At 28.5% G+C, this 20,803-nt stretch overlaps 2 protein-coding genes across 6 annotated transcripts; one reads left to right on the top strand and one right to left on the bottom strand.

The window, feature by feature from the left end:
• Positions 1–1,794: 1,794 nt before the first annotated feature.
• On the bottom strand, positions 1,795–4,747 carry LOC122517424 (suppressor of cytokine signaling 4). 3 transcript variants are annotated; one of them, XM_043635801.1, is made up of 6 exons: positions 4,358–4,747; positions 3,433–4,091; positions 3,025–3,332; positions 2,840–2,938; positions 2,357–2,623; positions 1,795–2,276 (listed from the first exon to the last, which is right to left on the bottom strand). In XM_043635801.1, exons 2-6 carry the CDS (start codon positions 3,908–3,910, stop codon positions 1,986–1,988), a joined length of 1,443 nt encoding a protein of 480 aa, XP_043491736.1. In that variant the 5' UTR covers positions 3,911–4,091; positions 4,358–4,747; the 3' UTR covers positions 1,795–1,985. The 3 variants fall into 3 exon arrangements, with proteins under 3 accessions (XP_043491736.1, XP_043491734.1, XP_043491735.1); XM_043635799.1 differs by having other exon boundaries at positions 2,699–2,938; positions 4,358–4,744; XM_043635800.1 differs by having other exon boundaries at positions 2,699–2,938; positions 4,504–4,744.
• A 563-nt stretch (positions 4,748–5,310) lies between these two features.
• LOC122517423 (cdc42 homolog) lies at positions 5,311–7,817 on the top strand. 3 transcript variants are annotated; one of them, XM_043635797.1, is made up of 6 exons: positions 5,808–6,031; positions 6,106–6,307; positions 6,429–6,538; positions 6,644–6,841; positions 6,930–7,068; positions 7,626–7,817. In XM_043635797.1, the coding sequence occupies exons 2-5, from the start codon at positions 6,130–6,132 to the stop codon at positions 7,017–7,019; spliced, it is 576 nt and encodes a 191-aa protein (XP_043491732.1). In that variant the 5' UTR covers positions 5,808–6,031; positions 6,106–6,129; the 3' UTR covers positions 7,020–7,068; positions 7,626–7,817. The 3 variants fall into 3 exon arrangements, with proteins under 3 accessions (XP_043491733.1, XP_043491732.1, XP_043491731.1); XM_043635798.1 differs by lacking the exons at positions 5,808–6,031; positions 7,626–7,817 and adding an exon at positions 5,311–5,402 and having other exon boundaries at positions 6,930–7,408; XM_043635796.1 differs by lacking the exon at positions 7,626–7,817 and having other exon boundaries at positions 6,930–7,408.
• The last annotated feature ends 12,986 nt before the right edge of the window (positions 7,818–20,803 follow it).

Here is a 20,803-nt window from a genome sequence, read left to right as displayed (position 1 = left end):
TAAGGCAGAGATTTTTTAATATATATTACGTGTGCATAAAATTATTATTGAATTCATTCTTAATCGAATATATAAATTAGTATTTCTATGGTCTGTGAAATAGGTAAGGCAGTATGAATAATGTTTTATCAATTCTGATAATTGTACTATAAACGTGATTACAAATATAAAAATAAATTTTTAATATTTCTTGCTTCTATTTCTTAGACAGTTAATCATATTCAATATGAAAAATCCATTACAAAAACTAGTATCCTTCATAGGATATTGGTATTTTCGATACATGCTTGTTACAGAATTATATATGGTTGAACAATGGGAAAGAATTTTCATTCGTATCCTTTATACAAATAATATTGTAATATTGTAACGATTGTGTTATCTGTTCAAGGTTTGATGTTCAAAGTATTAAGTATTATTCCTATATAAATTGTAGATGTTTTATTTACAGTGTTATTCTTTACAGTATTTATTTTTAATTATAAGATATTACTTCCAATTACTCAACTACTGAATTTATTATGAATTCTAGAACGAATATGAAATTATAATTTTATTGTCTTTCCTTGTCTTTTTATTCATTTTATTCTTTGTAAAGATAACGTTATTAAATTGTTTCATTTATTTTAGTAAAAATGGTGTGATTTATAAAATAATTTAAATTTTATTCGCACAGCTTGATGATTTCTTTAATATGATATATATACATCTACAATTACATTGTAATTTTTAAATGTAAACCAAGAATGTAATTTTGTCAGATACATTAATATATTTTATATTTCGTTCTTTGTAAAAAAAAACTTTTGATTTATATATGCATATATTGGTATTAATATTATAATACAAAATGCAAAGAAATAATAAATTTACTCTAATTTAAGAACTTCTTTACTATGATATAAATTATAATTTGTTATTATATATATATTATATAAATATATAGTAGAAAAATATATATATGTATATATATATAAGGTGTTAAATACATAAGCAATATCTGTACACTTAATAAATATTAAATTTTATTTTTAATAAGAAATTAGTTATATATGAATAACCATCAACCAATGTATTTAACAATTTTAAAGCATAATAATACATGGTTTTAATAACCTTACCGATTTCAGAACAAAACAATGTATTTCATTTATATTATCATTTAAAAATTAAGTAACAAATTTCATATACTGATTGCACTTCAAAGATAAACATAATTTTGATCAATATTGAAATTGTTACGTATTCAATAATTATGAATACTAACACACAGATTCCATGTGCTGATATTTCACATTGTAAGTAGGCACATTAGGAATAAGAATATTGTGATCGTTATTGAGAATAGTTTTACAAATGCATGTAAAGATGGAATTTTACACTGTCGGATGCATCTTACAATAAATGAAGTTTTTGTTCATCTAATCATTGAAATAATTATAATATAATCATATATAAGTAACTAATAAAAAATTATGGATATCATAAATGTCAATTTTTTTTTACATATGCAAGTTATATGCATGTGTTAATTAATCTTTAATCTTATAAGATAGCAAATAATTTACAAACTTTTGAATAAATTTGTTTAAAATCTTCGTAATTAAATTTATGAAAACGAAAATCCCTTCAACTCTGATGATCAACTACGCGTGTTGCGACATATTTACATATTAAACTATCAAGTTTAACAAATGAATTGCATACATTTGTCACTTGAAAATAAGTGCTGCTGTTACAGCCACCTAGAAATTGTTATTATTTGAACCAAATCTACTATTATTGTTTTTTTTCTTTGCTGAATACATTGCTAAATATGTGCGCTTTACTTGCTAATATTGCAGAGACATTTGAGAATTTTAAATAAATTATCAGCTTTGATATTATGTTGTGCATACACCACAAAGGACTGTGGTAGCAGTACTGTAGATGCAAGGAAAAATTAATAAAGCAAACGATATTATTTCTACATTATATATAAAGGCTCATATTAAAGGTAAATATGATATGGATCTCGTATCTGTCTGTAAATCATTTTCTGTGTCTAATCTCCTAACGCGCACTCTCTGTTTATAATGGTACTCTTTGAGATAACTTTTAAGCGTCTTTGGCAACTGCAGCTTATTTATACCATCATATGTAGTTCTTGTAGTTATAACTGCTCTGCACAAGTGTTGTAAGGGAAAGGCGAAATTACGATGTAATGGTATAGTCAGCATAGGTTCAAAGAACATACAACAGGATGGGTCCTTGTAATGTTCTATTAAACCACACACCTGTAAACATATTACACATATCACTTAATAACTTCTATTATTCCAAAAATAATGATGAGAAAATTTATTTGAAAACTAACTGTTTCAGATGCGTAAACGCCTGGATCATGCGAATCGAAACTAAATTTGTGATTCCATTGTTCAATTCTCGCATGAAGAGATCGTCCATATTTTCGAAAGCTTACGGAGAATAAAAACTCCTCTTGTGCAGAATCACGTAATAAGAAGGTTCCTTCTTGTTTACCTTCTAGTAAACGCTCCGCTTCGTAACGGTCCATTTTACCCCAATAAAAAGAGCATGCTGTTATTGACCGTAAATCTGGTACAAGACAATGCACATAATCGACCTATGAGCAACAAAAAAATAACTGTTAATATAAATGTATAGAAATTTTATCCGTCGAGGAATAATTAGTAATTACCTGCGTATGTGCAGGTCTTTCAATATTTGGAATTAATGTAAAATCTATCTGGGATAACGCAGTAAGGGCAGCAACTTGAATACCAGCATGTACTTGAAACAACGCGGCCAAACTATCTACTGTTATACCATTTGGATGCACCTGTATACCCGATGAATAATTAGGTCTGTATCCAGGAGGAGGTTCGACGCCTTCTTCCATCTCTCGTGCTCGTTGTAAACGTGCCCTTTCGTCGCAATCCTTCAAATGAAAATTACATTTAATATTTTTCTTTGTGTTTAATTTCAATCAATATACAAGGATCATTATAGTAATAATATATATACCTCCATAGGAAATTCCTCTGGATTAAATCTTGACAAATCGATCACAGGACTCGGTGGCAGAGGACCAAGAATTGGACTCTGTGGTGCAGATCTACTATTGAATACAATTCCTTCACCCATTGGGTGTTCTTCGGTTCTTCTATAACCAGTACATACACAATCTGAACTACTATTGCCTTGACCAGGAATAATATCAGTGTTTTTGGATACTTTACTCTTTGCAAATTTTAATACCCAATTACTTCTTTTCTTTTTTGAAGATAAAATGTGATTACATAGTGGACTTTGATCTTTGTTCCGTTGTTTACCTAAAACGATAAGTAACAAATAAATATACTAAAAATAACTCAAATTCTTTAATACAGATCTCAAGTTAATCAATTTAAACCAATAATTTACATGACTTACTTATTCTTTTCCCGAACGACAATGTTTTTGAAGATCTTCTTAATGGAGGAGTTCTTGGACTATCTTCGGAACTACTACTACTGTTGCTACCACCAGAACTGCTGCAACATGCCTCTTGTTGTCTGAACGGTATCTCAGAATTGTTAATATTTCCATTACCACGAACTTGTTTTATGTCCTGAGTTTCCACCGGTTGACTGTATAAAGATTCAAATCTAGAATTGTGATTATCTAGATCTAAATTTAAATTATGATTTCCCAAATTCCCTTCCGATTTGCTCTCTCTATTTGGAATAACATTAGAATTCAAGACAGGTACGTTCCCATTATTCTCATAATTGGGTAAATTTTCTGTATCATCTTGGTCAACCATTTCCAACGTTGATTGTTGTTGCAATACATTAGAATATATTTCTGCGGATTGTTTATCACCATCCATCTTAAAAAATTCCCTGAGACTAGCAAAATGCTGTCCCATCGTTAACTCTATAGACAGGCATTTTATGGCCTCAAAGATATTTCTAGTATAACGTTCTGTATCAACAGTGTCAATATGTTTATACCGTAATAATACAATGATTGCACATTGCAAACTTTTACTTTATAGAATTTTGTAAGGCATTCAATTTATTCATTAGCTCTGTCATATATCAATTTATCTGTAACAAAAAACAAACAGAAAGCAATTATTAGACAAATTTGCATTAAATGCAAAATATAAAAATATTGTCATTATGTCATAGATATTTAAACGTGTTCCTCGTGTTTATCAAATGAAGCAAGACAATTTTTAGTTTTTGGAATAAATGAACGAATTACGATCATTTTCTTGTAAAGATCTAATTGTAAGTTTAAGAAATAAAAGTGCATAAAAATAAAAGTAATACAATTTTGTAATATAAAAATTACATCAAATTATGTTTACCTCGATATAAATTCATTGTTTACGGATATTAATATAAAAAATAATATTTTAAGGCATTTACAATAAAATTTCGCGATGGCAGCTAGAATAGAATCACGTTTAGACAGGTTCAGACAAGTTTTGACAGGACCTCAAGTAATAATTACTTTAATTCGTACACTATAACAACACACTTATAATTCACAACACTTTATCCACTATGAAATAATGAAAATCGTTTATTGGAATATCAATAAATTCCATGACGAACGTCAATACGAAAAGATACGTAAAATAGTCAAAACACGGACCACTGTATCATCAGCCATTTTCCCTAACTATCTCATGTCTATCTCTTTACCATTCGTCATTGGTTTATTTTAAAGAAGAAATGCAACAATCATGTTAAAGATCATGGGAGTGATCGTGGGAATACTTTATCCTTACTTCCGGAATCTCAATTAGAATTAATCTATTAAATTATTCCCTTTTATAAATTCATTTTTTGTATATCTTTCATTTATACAATAATTATCAATATATAAAACATTAATATATATGTATATGTATATAAAAATGTTCTTATAAATGAAACATAAGCATACAAAAATTCAATACTAATGCAGTAATTCATTGACCAATGAAATTTCTCCTATATTCTACTCATAATTTAATTCAAATTGAAATAATTACAAATGAATATAATTTTTGATTATTATTAATAAATAGTTTTAGCTATTAATTAATAAATTATGTTATTTAAAATACATATATACATATTTATATAAAATGTAATTGTACTTCTCCCTATATTGAAAATTAAAATTATAAAATAATTTTTCTATTTAACAAATAATGTGTATAAAGAAATAATAAAATATTGAAGAGTATATTTGTAGTTTATAACATTATTTTTTTAATTTTTTAAATAAAAATTTGATTTTTTCTGTGGACGAAGTAGAATCGTAGATGGCAGTCTTCGTTAATACTTAGTTTGACACGTGTACCCCTTCTTGAATGGTTTAAATATTTGTGACAGTATAGCGTTGTCGACGCCCAGTTATCCGTAAGTTTTTAATATCCGTTATTCATATATTTAATTGTTGTTGTTAGTATAAGGTGCTTTATTCTTAAAAATTTAATAAGAGAAAGAATTTAAAGTTTGAATTATATTAAGATATATTTATAGAATCTAAAGCCGACTAAATCTATCGGTATATTTGACATAATAACCAATATGGCGTCTCCAAAAACAATGTTCCATTAATGAGCTTATGCAAAAAAGTTCTTAACAAAAGTGGATGAAATTGTTAACGTACTGTTTTATTTATCATTTATTCTATTAAATCTTAGCTATATTGAATACATAATACATATTTGCAGTTGGATTTGCAAGGGGACTATATCTCAATATCTGCTTCTTAAGCATATTCCTATTCCAGTTAAAACTATTGCAGTAGTGTTCGTCAACTTTGAAACTTTTCTATTATAATAGTAATATCTAATGGATAAAAAGTACTTTAACGATTAAGTTTGAAAAAGTGGAGTGTCGTCTACAGATAATGAAAAGTTAAGATTATTTTCATACGGTGTGTTAAAAGAGAGAACGTTGAAATGTTTTATTGATATCGAATGAATAGTCTGTTAAAAGTTTAAGTTATTAACAGAAAGTGTATGCTACTGCGCATTAAAGTAGTAAGTCTTAAAAACTTTAATACATTTTTATCGTAATGAATTGATTACAAACATTTATTTTATCCTTGGATTAGGTCAAATAAAGAACAGTGCGAAAGATGCAGACAATAAAATGCGTTGTGGTTGGAGACGGGGCTGTTGGTAAAACTTGCTTATTGATTTCCTACACTACGAATAAATTTCCATCGGAATATGTGCCTACGGTGTTCGATAATTATGCAGTTACAGTCATGATTGGTGGAGAACCATACACTTTAGGATTATTTGATACTGCTGGTAACTATAAGTAATATATATATATATATATATATATACTTCATCTTATGTTTATATCTGTATTAAAATATTTAATAATGTATTCACAAATGTATCTATTATATTGTTATATGTGTTTAAGGTCAGGAAGATTATGATCGACTACGACCTCTTAGTTATCCACAAACAGATGTATTCCTAGTATGTTTTTCTGTTGTATCCCCGTCATCTTTTGAAAATGTTAAAGAAAAGGTACGTTTTTTAAATTTATAATATACATTTGTATTTATCATACAAGATATAATGTTGCAAATGCATTCTTTATATTTATATTAGACATTTTTTTTCATTTTTTAGTGGGTACCAGAAATAACTCATCATTGTCAAAAAACACCTTTTTTACTTGTTGGTACACAAATCGATTTAAGAGATGATGCAGCGACTATTGAAAAATTAGCAAAAAATAAACAGAAACCTATAACAGGAGAACAAGGAGAGAAACTTGCGAAAGAACTGAAAGCAGTGAAATATGTAGAATGTAGTGCTCTTACGCAGGTATGTCAATGATGAATTATAATCTTTTCCTTGTATCAGTGAAACAAAAAAATAAGAGTCTTTTATATTTTATATTTTTATATTTTAGAAAGGTCTAAAGAATGTTTTTGACGAAGCGATCTTAGCAGCTTTAGAGCCACCAGAACCAGTTAGGAGAAGACGATGCGTTGTCTTGTAGGACGTGATTGCCTCCTTATCGAACGATTGGCTCAATATTGTCGAAGATTGTGAGTTTTATCGTACGGTGCATGCAGATTATTTTATTGAAGCAATAACCACACACTGAATAAGACAAAACAAGGCTTAACGTGTTGAATATCAAAGAATGAATATGCCTACGTTAATATAAGGCATTGTTTATCTAACGATATTAAAAGAACTTGGAAAGTCAAGTGAAATTTTGTATTGAAAATCGATACGGCAATTACAAACTATTTGCATGTTTGCATTTCTCCTTAATTAGGGGTATTATACTTTTGTAACTGTATAAAATGTCGATCGCAACACGCAGATGTGGATAACCATACTTTTGTACATAAATTACATAAACTTATTTATCTTATACAATGGTGCGTAAATGTGTCTTATTTGTAGGTAGAGTTGTCATTTATATTGAACCTATAAGAATTGTATCAAGGAGAATACATGTATATATACATATATATATATAGTATATATATATATATATACATACATACATATGTATATATATATATTTTTTGAAATACTTATGAGTGTATTAACAAACGCGAAGTATGAGTTAATACGTGAAATTTTTCTTCAGGGTGACTTGCGATTTTGACGTTGACTTTTTTTACGATCGCATAAACGAAACAGTTCCACACTATCCAGGATCGAAGAAAGCTCGTAATAAAGAATGTACCATGAAAGCTGCAAAACTTGTAGGATATTTAAAATGTAAGATGTTTTTAACAATACATTAATAGCGTTTTTAATAAATCATTTATAAAAATCATGTAAAAACATCTTGTTTAACGAATTACGAATAATGGAGATTGCGTATTCTAAATATCAAATATTAGCTATTCAATCGATGAATTTATTTTATTCAATAGATAATTGAAGGAAATGTAATTCAATATCGTATAACATTGATATTTATATCCAAATCCAATGTTCGTAAAATAGAAAATCGATAATAACTGGATACTAAAGCTTATAAGGATTATATATCTAATTTTCATATGTTTAGTATTTATGGATAATAATTCTCCGTTGCCACTTAATCTATTTAGTGTCACGAACCAATAAATCATTTTATATAAATATATTAATCCTTATATATCAGTTACTCAAAGAGAATTCCATAAAAATATTAAAGGTAGTCAGCTATGCACACTACTAACGAATAGATTTATTGTAATATTATTATTGAAATTCTTTTCTTCCAATAATATATTATAGATATCGCATCGAAACAATCATTAAATTTTTCAAATAAATATATATAAAAATTGTTATAAAAGTATTGAATGCGATCCCTATTGTCAAAAGAAAACAAAAAAAAAGAAAACAGGATATAAACGTAGAAGTACTTGCAATAAATATTTTCAAGGATCCAGGATGAGAAAGGCCGCTGAGAAGATAAGTAAGAAATACAACTATCTTCTTTAGAATAATTTTTACTGATCGTAATTAGAGATAACCAGAATACAATACGGGTAAATAGTATTTCTTTTTTTTTTTTTATTTTTATTTTTTAATTCCCTTTTTCTTTTTTTTTTCCTAACAAGACATTATCATTCTTTTTAGATGCCCGTTCGCCGTAATGCGTGCATATAAGCGCGCTATTTGAAATTCGTTACGTTTGTTGCATGGGACACCATCATATTTTTGTTTTCTTGCATAATGGTGGTTTGCTCGTCTGGAGCTACGGCGAACACGATCAAAGACATTTTCACTCACGCATTGGAAACAGGCACACTTATGATTAACGGATTCACTGTGATCATCATCTATAACGTTGCCCTTATCGAGCAGCGAATTCGTATCGTATTTTAATAGGCCAGAGTAATTATTATTGCAGTCTTCAATGTTTCAGAGAGCCATTCTACTTTCGTTTTTCATATTTCGCGGTTGTTCCTATATATATACATATATATATATAGTATGCGTCTTACGTTAGCTCTCTTTCTCTTGTAATTTTTATTTTACCAATTCCATCTCTTTCTTTTCTCTTTTTCTATTTTTTTCTCTCTCTCTCTCTCTCTGTTATTGGGGCGAATTGAGCATCCAAAATCTCGCCTACTTCCGGGGCAATTTTAAAGAGCAAATATCGTTCTACCAAGGCCGAATTCCAGTTAGAGAAATTCATATGTCCACTGTCATCATTGTTTCTCGACGATTTCTATGTATTATTATTATTATTATTATTATTATTATTATTTATTATTATTATTAATTATTAATTATTAATTATTATTAATATTATTTTATTATTACTATTATTATTATTATTATCAATTTATGGATCGCAAATACGGGTCGACCCTGTGGTATTTCTCTTTGTATGCTTAATACATGTCTCACTGTACGTAGATTCGAATGTATTATTTGTGTATACATTTGTGAGATGATGATTCGAGAAAAAAAGAAAAGAAAAGAAAAAAAAAACAAAAAAAAGAAAAAGAAAAGTAAGAATTCATAAAGGACACGTATTTGCGTTCCCCGGGCATATAGTTATTATTTCGATTCTCGTCAGCTCGAAAGATAGAATCGGGCCACGAAAAGATCTCTCTTGAAAGATTCAATGTTCTCTCTCTTACGAATGCTTTTTTTTATCTTCGTTGATTCTCTCTCTCTCTCTCTCTTTTCTTTCTTTTTCTCTGTCTGTCTGTCTCTGTCTCTCTTGAGAGCGAAGAACGAATGTTATGTATGCATATGTATGTGTATCTATTTCATTTGGCATGCTTCTCCCCTTTCTCAGTGGATTTGTTGGTGTGTTATGCGTAGTTCGCATAGTAGCGAGAAGAGTGTGGAATACAATGGATAGATTATACCGGCATGTATGACAACAAGCAAGGTACGTGAGCACACACGCATACATACGAGCAAACATTCTCAAAGGAGGACTACATAAATGCTACACGCACAAAAACGTATTTACACCCACACGCGTATAATAATATGTCGGTAGAAAACACGTGAGAAGGTGTGTGCGTATCTCTGTACAGGTCTCTCGGGAGAACAAGGGCGAAAACGCGATGTCGATGCACCATGGTTTGTAATTAGAGATAACTTTTTCTTTTTGTCATCGAATTTCTTTCTTTCTTTCTTTCATTCTTTCTTTCATTTAATGCATCCCAATTAGGTTGATATCAAATGATTATATATATATAAAAAAGAGGTAATAAATTTAAAAATGTGAATTAATTAAATCATATAAAATGATAGAATATTAAATGCAATTATTCATCTAATGTAAATTGTTACTATTATTAAATGATCATTTTTCTTTTTTTCTTTTTTAAAATAAATGTATAAAATAAGATATGTAGGACAATAATGTACATAAATATATACCTTGATATATATATACGTGTACTTTTATGATCGTGCTTTTTCATTTTCGCTAAAGTTCTTTGTACCTATGCATGTATATATATATATATACATATGTATATTACATATATACATATATACATATGTATATTATCCATGGAATATGATCATGCGCGTTGCATCGACGATGGCGTTTCATCATAATGATTATACGATCGGGCGAGTAACAGTAAAGGAATTTCTCTGTAGAGATACTGTCGCGATTCATGGTATACATACGTAATATTCTCGGCAATGTATATTATCTTAGAGCAAAGTATCATTTGCAAGCAAACGTCATAATCATGCTCCTTAACATCGATCGAAATCATTCTCGTGAGAGATTTAATAGACTCGTCACTTACACCAGTGTCTCTCTCTCTCTCTTTCCCCTTTTGTTACATTAATGCACCAACCACGTCAAACTCACTATGATTTATGAAGTCAAAACCAGTACGAGATTTACACGGTTATCAATCGATCGTTAAATATTATTATTGTATTTCCCCTACATGCGTTGTAAAATAGTTATACATTTGATCATGGTCGAATTAAATTATAGTACACTCATAGTTAATAAACGTTTCTTTTTTTTTTTTTTTACGATGATGAAAGTAGCCTAAGCGAAAATTAATGATATATATATATATATTACTAGCTTGGTTTTACATCCTTCCAATTATCTAGAAAGTCTAGTAATTATATGAAATAATAAAAAAAGAGAAAAAGAAAAAGTATGATATATAAGCGTTATTCGGCCTACTTTCTTTTGATCACCTGCAATACATCTGTTCTATCCTTTGTAATACTTTGAAAAATGTCTATAGTAATCGATCTGCTGTATACTTATGTTACATTGTCCTGCGTTTGACATGTCTGCTGCTGCGTTTTAACCGATCCATATTACACACGCGTTCAACTTATTCTTGAACGTGTATGCGTACGCATATATTGATATAGAATACATATCGTACATACATACATACATACATACATACATACTGCGGGTAATACTCGTTTACACGCGAATAGTAATAAACAAACTGAACGTGCGATTGCATTACTATACATCAAGAGATATCGTAATTCTGTGAGTTAGTATTTAAACATGTGACATTTCCATATTCTCTTATTTTCTCTCTCTCTTTCTCTCAAAGATAAACACGAGCCAGTGATTACGAACATAATCTAAATAAGTGGTATATAAAGAAGGAAAAGAAAAAAGAAAATAAATTACTATTCGTTCCGGGAAAAAAAAAATGATTAATTAAATTTATTCCTAGGTCTGTCATTTTGAAAATCATTTTCTTAATTGCTGACACACGCGAGAATAATTATAATCATAGAAAAACGCCCGTTTAAACATTGAAGAACAACTTTAATTTGAAGTCAAATCGATTTTTCCTTCAGCTTCTTTTTCTCTCGTTTTATGAAATCATTTTACCTGACTCGTGTTACCCACCACGTCTAACGCACTCATACGTGAAATCTATGTATATAGATATTACATATATGTGAGTTTATTTATATATATATATATATATGTACGTACGTATGTGTATAGATGAAATAAACGTAGAAGATAAGCCGATACGATTCGTTAATTATTCTTCTTATTATAATTGAGTTACAAAGTTTTAAACTAACATCGTGCGTACACACACACATATACACACACATACACACAAAGAAAAAGTATTTGATAGAGACGAGAAGCATTGATCTTTTTTAATTTGCGTAGAGTGCCAATCTCGTTTAACGAAGCGTGTTTGACGAACAGGAGAGCCAAATCATAGTTTTCTTCTATTTTTCTTCTTTTCAAAAAAGTAGATATGTACTATCTATACATATATTTATTCATCTATATATATAAAGATCGAACATATATATATATATATGCAAGGGTGGATTACAAAAATTTTCATTTTATTCTTTCTCGAAAAATGTTAAGACTACATAGACAAAATAAAGTTGAATTTGATCGAAAAAAGAAATGGTATCTATGTTAAAAAGCTCAAAATTTTTCAATACAATTACCTACATACTTAAAAAAATAAAAAACAAAATAAACCAAACCAAACATTAAACAAGAGAAAACTTTAACGACAAAATTATATGTCTATTACGCGTATATGTATTTGTACATGTGTGTGTGTGTGTATAAATATTACGTACGTATACTTACATACAAATATATATATATATAACACACGTATAGTTCGTTTTTCTAATTCGGGAGATCTTTCCAGCGCGACATTTTAATTAATACTGTTGGTAATTACCAATTTATTATATTCGTGATTTAATGAGAACGAAAAGCGACCTTTTTTCTCAACATATAAATACATACATACGTACATACATACATACATAAATACATAAACACATACATAAATAAATATACAAACATCAACGCCAACAATTTTCATCGGATCCTCGATAGGTCGGCTTATCGATTGCTCTGTCAGTTTAATTGTTCATCCTGGCATGACGTGTTTAACGAGGGATACGCTTTAGATAGATCTGATCGTACGGATTAATCGTCTAACATTCTCGATTAAAATACTGTTTTCCAGGTGGAATAGCAAACAGTAACTATCCCTATCCTCACGTTAAATGAAGGAGAAAGATAAAGAACGAGTAACCTTTCTTTTCATCTTCTTCTTCTTCTTCTTATTATTATTATTATTCTTATTCTTATTTTTATTCTTATTTTTATTCTTTACCTTTTTCCTTTTCTTTATTATTTTCTTGTGATTGACGGATCATTTAAAAACAGTATTTTTATTCTTATATCAACGATCAACACTTTTATCGTTCTTATTTTTTTATTATATTACTGCTGCCTGCTTGACGAGAGGGGGGAGCTGAAAGGGTCAGGTATAATAAAATACAGAATTAGAGGGAGGGAGAGGGGGAAAGGGAACAGGTACGAAGACAGAACTGTTTTCTAATAGAGTCAAACGCGTTAATTCAAACTCTACACATTTATACGCGAGTTTTTCCTTTTTTTTTTTTTCTCTTTATATATATATATATATTTATATTCATATTTATAATTAAATATATATTTTAGATATATATAAATTAATGTTCAATACATATCGTGTGTATTAATAAAAATATATATATAATAAATGATTAAATTAATAATAATAATAATAATGGACAATAAGATCAGTGATTAGTATGATGACGATGAAAAATAATTAGCATGGATGAGATAAAATATAATAAAAACAAAAAATAAGATAATCGAATTCTATCTTAGTAGACCCCCCCCTTAAGTAGAACCCTTCCTTTCTCTCTCACTCTCTCTATATATATATTTTTTTGTATTCCATATATTTTATTTTGATCCTTAAAGAGAAAGAGAGGAAAGAGAGTGAGAGTGAGAGAGAAAATGTTCATTTAATTATAAAAGTATTATTAAAATAATAATTATTATTAATTATTATTATAATTTTATTTCGCAAAAAAATCGTAATGCTTTTCTATATTACTGAAAGATAATAATTAAATTAAATAAATCGAAGGAATGAATCAACAACAACAATAATAATAATAATAATAATAACAACAACAACAATAACAACAACATCGGCGAGAATTACACGATAAACTTGGCACGGGCAGTGTAAGCTTTCTTAAAGCCAACAGACCTCTCTTTTCTCTGCTAACCGGCAGTAATGCGGATACATTTACAGTCTAGTCTCGGATTTAAAAAGACACGACGAGAGAGGAGATCGTTTTTACGTTCTCGAGAGCACAAAGCTAGAAAAGAGAGAGAGAGAGGAAGAAAAAATTGAGAGACTTTGTAAAAAGATTATCACGGAATGCGAAATAAAATAAAAAAAAATGAATACACGCGATTTTCTAACGGGTTTTAAAAAGTCCGTAACTATTTTCGTCATTTCAGAGATAATAAACTTTTTATTATTATCATTATTACTTATAATGTGTCGGATTTAACGTAACTTTTCCTTTTATTATTATTATTAATAATATCAATAATGAAACTTTTATTATTATATCATCCCCTTTTTATATTCATCCTTCTTCTTCTTCTTCTTCTTCTTTATTTCTTTTGTAAAATTAAAAGAAAAAAAGTATAGTAAAACAAGGAAAAATTAATTAAAATTCAACAGAGACTACACCACGACGACGACGACGAGGATGGAATACTTATAATCGATAAATTTGTCTCATTTATAATGATTTCTTTGATAATTTTGTGTAAAAATAAATAACCGAATAATATAATCGATAATAATTCATTTCACGTATAGAGACTTTTGTATAATTATATTTGACGTCGAACATTTTGTTCCTAATTAAATTTTTTCTCTCTCTCTTCTTATTCTTTCCTTCTCTAATACATTTTTAACGTAATATTTAAGATATCTATTCGTTTCTTTTTAATACACATCTATTTACAATATATTGCGTTCCCCATTCGATAAGAGAAACGGATTTTTCATCGAGCAAAGCATTCTAAAGTAGATCTAACACACCTACACCCATATTTATACACATACACGCTTGCTTATACATACATACATACATACATACATACACGACGAACACGTATCTATTACTATGCGGTGTGCACACCTATATAAATTTTTTTCCATCAGACCTTCGTTGGTTTCATTCAATCGATTTCTCCCAACGTAACAAAAGGTTATTTTCCACGCAACATCGAGTACCTTTCTATTTTTTTCTCTTCTCATCTGTTCTCTACTTTCCTTACTTTATTCCTCCACCCTTTTATACCACACTTTACCAAACAGATGGAAACATTTATCTCGGCCGAGGGATATAGGATATTCAAATTTAGGATTAGTCGAGCAAAACAACACGTTTCTTTTTTCACATGGCATACAACAATAATTGCTAGTCACTAGAAAGACAATGAATTTATTTTATATAGATCTATATGTTATATATAAAAGAAGTGAAATCGGATTGTGTTTACCGATTACCTAGTTTTTATTTATTTATTTGCTTTTCTTTTTTTTTCTTTCTTTCATTCTTTTTTTTTTATTGTTTGCTCGTTTTTGTATTTTTATACAATTTTTTTGTACTCTCTTTTTTGTGCGCGTATGCCATCGATTTGGTTTTCTTTTTTAAACATCCCCCTCCCTTTTCTTTCCTTTCCTACCCTTCCCTATTTTCTTTTTTGTAATTTTAATTATTTTTAGTTATTTTTGGTTCACTCGCACGAACCAACACAATCCAACGACAAAAAAAAATCGATACCTTTCTTTGGGTCACGCAATTCGATTTGCATAGATTTCAAGATGCGATTTATTGAATCAGTATACTAAAGGGAATCTCTCTCTCTCTCTCTTTCTATCTGGTTTCGTCTAAACAACTATGATTTTGAATTAGGCGTACATATTTATTTATTAATGAATTCTTTTTCTTTCTCTTGTTGCAACTATTGCATTTATTTAATGCTGACTAGAATTGGCAATGTATATGAGTGTGTATACGTATATCTCTGTGTGTGTATATGTGTGTGTGTGTGTTTGTATGTTTGTATTAAAGTTCGATTCGGCGCACGTAACGTCATTCGATCACAAATCAATAGTTCTCGCGATAATGAGGAAAGTATATATATATATATACGTACGTGTATATCGATTATTTTGCAAGCTGCATATTTAATTAAACGAATGAAAATGTAGCCGCAATTATGATCGCCGTTGTTTAAAACATTTATTTCATTTATCAAAAATTTATCCGATTGACAAAGGCTTCAAATCAATTATGCACATTATTAACTTCGCGTATTCGAATTACCACTTAACGTGGTACTCGTATAATTTTATTACCATAAACAAATTATATCGAATTTGAACATGGAACGAAGAATAAGAAGAGAAAGAAGAAGGAAGAAGAAGAAAATAAAAAAATAAAAATAAAGATAGTCAATTTTAATATATTTCATTTTTAATAAATTAAAAATTAGAAGATACTTTTCGAAGGATAAAACAAGTATCGACATTTCCCAAGTTTTCAACGACCGTTCGGATTTGGATTTCATAAAGATTTATTAAAAAACTCGAATATTATTTTCCTCTTATCGAATAATCGAAGAATTGAATACCTTTCGGATCACGAGTTTCAATATAAAGTGAAACTTATATTTATTAATATTCTAACTAATGATGCAAATAATATAGGAATCAGGGTTTTAGAAAAGTCTATGAAGTGTTTAAAATATCCTTGAAATGATAGACAGATAGATAGATAGAAACTATTTGCGGAAACGTTTTCTTTTTCTTTTTTTTTTTTCTTTTCTTTTGCATTTATATCATCGTCATGCCATGCGATCAAATAAACGATCTTATTCGTGGAAGCATAAAGATATTATTATTATTATTATTATTATTATTATTATTATTATTGTTATTACGTATATAATAGTTATATTGCATCTCAGTCAGAAAAACAAATTTCAATTCCGATATCCGACATTATGCCATAGTCTTTCGTATTGTATGTGTGTGTATGTGTGCTTTTTTTCACGTCATAGATAAATCAGTGATTTATCTATGTATGTATGTATGTATATATTTATATATATATATATCGTAAAATTGCCAAGAAATTCTTTATACTATTTCGACCAATCATTTAATAAATTAACATTCGAATTTCTTACGATCAATTATTCTAAATTCGAATATTTATTATAAGCCCCATAAATAACAATCTATTTATTTATATTTATATATAAATATAACTTACGATTTGGTGTACATACTAAAAATCATCCATCATATGCTCGCATTATCCTCCCACACTCTCCTCTCTTTCTATTGAATTATTTTGTCTAGTATGAAAAATTCCAAATTATGTTAATAATTATGTATATTATAGATTGCTTACCCGTGGAACATTTATTTTTATCGAGAAATATCGCGCGAATTATATATATTATATATATTATATCATATATAATAATAATAATAATGATGATGATGATAATGATGATGATGCTGTTGTATAATAATGATAAAAAATAATAATAATAATAATAATATTCACGTCATATTCCATAGAATAATAATTCTTTTCACAAGGCCTCTCTTTGTGTTGAATTTGTTCCCCACAAATGCCTGAAAGGACCTCGGGCACTTTAGTACCCAAGAAAACATAAATAATAATAATAATAATAATAATAATACTCTTTTTGATATGGACAATATAGTCTATACAAAATGTATGCGTTTTTAACTAGCGTTAAAAACTTCTTTTCCCTAACTTCATTAAGTACTTTCAAAGTCCTCTTCAAAAAAGACTCGGTTTTTTTACTTTACGAGAATGAGCAATACACATCTCGTTCATTCTTCGAACATACTTAAGAGAAACACTTATTTAAAAAAAAAAAAATAAAGAACCCTCAAAAAAAAAAAGAATAATTTGGTCCTGCAACTACAATGGAACCTCGATTGTGAAAGCACAGAAACCTTGAATTTTTCAAATAAACTTTTGTTTATTGTACTTACAAGTATGTTTTATCAACGTACTTTTAAGTATATAATTTGTTTAAATCAACAAAGATAGTACTTCCCTTTCCCCCCCTCCCCTTTAATCTCACTAACCCACCCATATATTTCTAATCTTTATTCACTTATCATATCTTCTAACAACAAACGTTTTAATCAGCAAAATGACTATGCTAATCATAAGACTAATCGTGTATGCATCTAAGACTTCCTCATTCAAAGTTTCAAGTTTGAAACATCGTTAAGTTACATTTATTGTTTAATACTAATATGAAAAAGAAAAAATAAAGAACGATAGTTAATTTTTTTTACCGAAACAACACCACGCGTTTATTTATTCGAATATTATTATTATTAATTTTTTTTTATCCTTATCATTATTCCTTTACGTTCTACACGTTTTTATTTATTCTTTTTTTTTTTTCTCTTTGGATTAATTCGAATATAATAATATAATCGAGGTTCTACTGTACATAAAATATAAACCCTTACACTTATATAATTATATATATATATATATATGTATATTTTAATGAGGAATTCACTATACCATTTCATTAATGTATTCTTTCCAGGTGAGAACAATAATTCTCGGTAAGACGATGATAAAACACATCTACGAATCATAGTGATAAAACTACGATATGGGGACAAGGGGTTGGGGCGGGGGCGGGGGGGGGGGCGGGGGATGAGAGAATCCTTTGTAAGATTATTTTAAATTACTTTTTTGTTTTTTTTTGTTTCTTTCCATGACACCCATATTTAACGTATATATTTTTTTGTTTAATACTTAGGGCAGAACTCGTATAAGTATATACATATTCACGTTTTTAAATGTTCGAATCGGTGCATTACATCGTGAGAGAGAACCAATCACCGAGAAGGATGATCACAACTGAAGTGCAATGAAAATTGAATTCGCAACAATTTTTCGCGCGAAATATTTATTCGTTTCACTCGGTTTCTTTTTTTTTTCTCTTTTTTTTCTCTTTTCTCACGCTAATCTCTTTGTACTTATCTAAACGTAACTCTTCTCTTACGAGATTAAATACTGCTGATAAAAAGTTTGTTCTCTCTTTTTTCTTTTTTTTTTTATTTCTGTTTCCCTTTTCTTTGCACTATTTTTTTTTCTTTTTCTTTTTTTTTTCTAACGATCTCAAGAAGAATCTTTTCTCAGGACTTAATCGGGTATTCTCCGACAAGGAGGAACAACGTCAGTTTTTTTCTTTTAAATAAAGAAAAGAAATGAAATGAAATGAAAATGAAAGAAACGTAATTTTATTTATTAACGTTGAATTATTTTTCTTTTTTTTGCAATTAAATAAATTCGTCGCAGTTAAATTTATTCCTTTTTTTTTTTCTTTTCTTTAATAGACGCAATTAGTTTAATAGGAAAAAAGCTCGACTGGTTCGTTTAAATAAATAAATACATACATACATATATATATATATATGTTTCGTAAGCTTCTTATTAGTAAATTACAAACGTAAAATTTGATAAAAATGGGAATTAAAATCTTTGGAAAAAATTACGCAAATATTTGCTAACGCGCGATAGAACAAAAAAAATACATAAAATAATAATAATAATAACATTAATAATAAAAAATAATAAGAATAAATTATTCTATAGAAAAAGGGCACAGCCAATTTACGTCTTACTTTTTTCTTTCCTTCTTTTTTTTTCTTTTTTTACGATTACCCATTCATGACCTATAAATAATAATTATGTAATTTATCTAAAACGTTCACAAATTCTCAAAATACATAAACTGTACACACGAGATATATCGTCAATATGACCAAAAAGTAATTGCACGTGTCGTGAAATGTATGTACATATACATATACATATACATGTACATATACATGTACATATATATATATTTTGTTAACAAAGTCGAACGGAAACAGAACCTGCTGGATATGGATAACATAATATCTATATATCGAAAGATTTATCAGCGTGGTTTTATCCATGGTAATTACTTTGTAAACCATTTATCTTTCCCTTCCTCTCTCTCAACTCATTTTTTCTATTTTTTATTACACTTTTTCTTTTTTCTTTTTTTTATATTTGCTTGAAAAACAAGTCCGAGGAATATAACGATAAATGAGAAAGATAATCAGCCAGGCAGTCACGTTGACAAATATCTTTGTTACTTTTTCAAAACAGGCGAGAAATATAATTATTAATAATTTGTTTCATTTGATTACCCTCAAATGCACATAAATAATAATATAAAATAGGGGATAAACGTAGAATAGAAGACGTATGATAATAATAATAATAATACATACATACATACGTACATATAAAGTAATGCATCTAAAATAGTTTCGAAACAAACTAAACGAAGTTGAATTCATTATTGTGGTAACGTTGCGAATTATACAAAATGAAGAATATTAATATCATACGCATCTAATACGCTAACTATTCGCTAAATTATGCGATCACTAGACGAGCATATTAAAAAAAGGGATATGAAGGGTTAAAATCGATTATTCTTTAAGTTTCATTCAAACACATTCATAACGATAATGACTACTTTACAAATATATATATATATGTATGAGATATTACATGGTGTAAGATATTTTTGGCCATTTACAATGATCGTTAGGAAAAAATGTTTCTATTTGCGCAACCATGATACACACTTTCTTTTTTTTTTTCTTCTCTCTCTATGTATATATAATTAACATAGTAACGTATCTCTTTGGCAGAATCGATAACGCGCGGTAACTTTAAAATTTGTTGTTTTTGTTTTCTATACATTTTACGTCGACGAACTATTTTCGCAAGGTTCGCGGTAACACGATAGAAAGCATCCTCCCACGTCTGTTCTTTTAAAAAGATCGATATCGTCGTCTGTCC

Source organism: Polistes fuscatus, unplaced genomic scaffold (assembly GCF_010416935.1).
Source record: "Polistes fuscatus isolate 324 unplaced genomic scaffold, CU_Pfus_HIC Scaffold20, whole genome shotgun sequence".
In the NCBI taxonomy this organism is placed as follows: domain Eukaryota; kingdom Metazoa; phylum Arthropoda; class Insecta; order Hymenoptera; family Vespidae; genus Polistes; species Polistes fuscatus.
The sequence above is the reverse complement of the archived record's forward strand: the minus strand, read 5'-3'. Positions and strand labels throughout refer to the sequence as shown.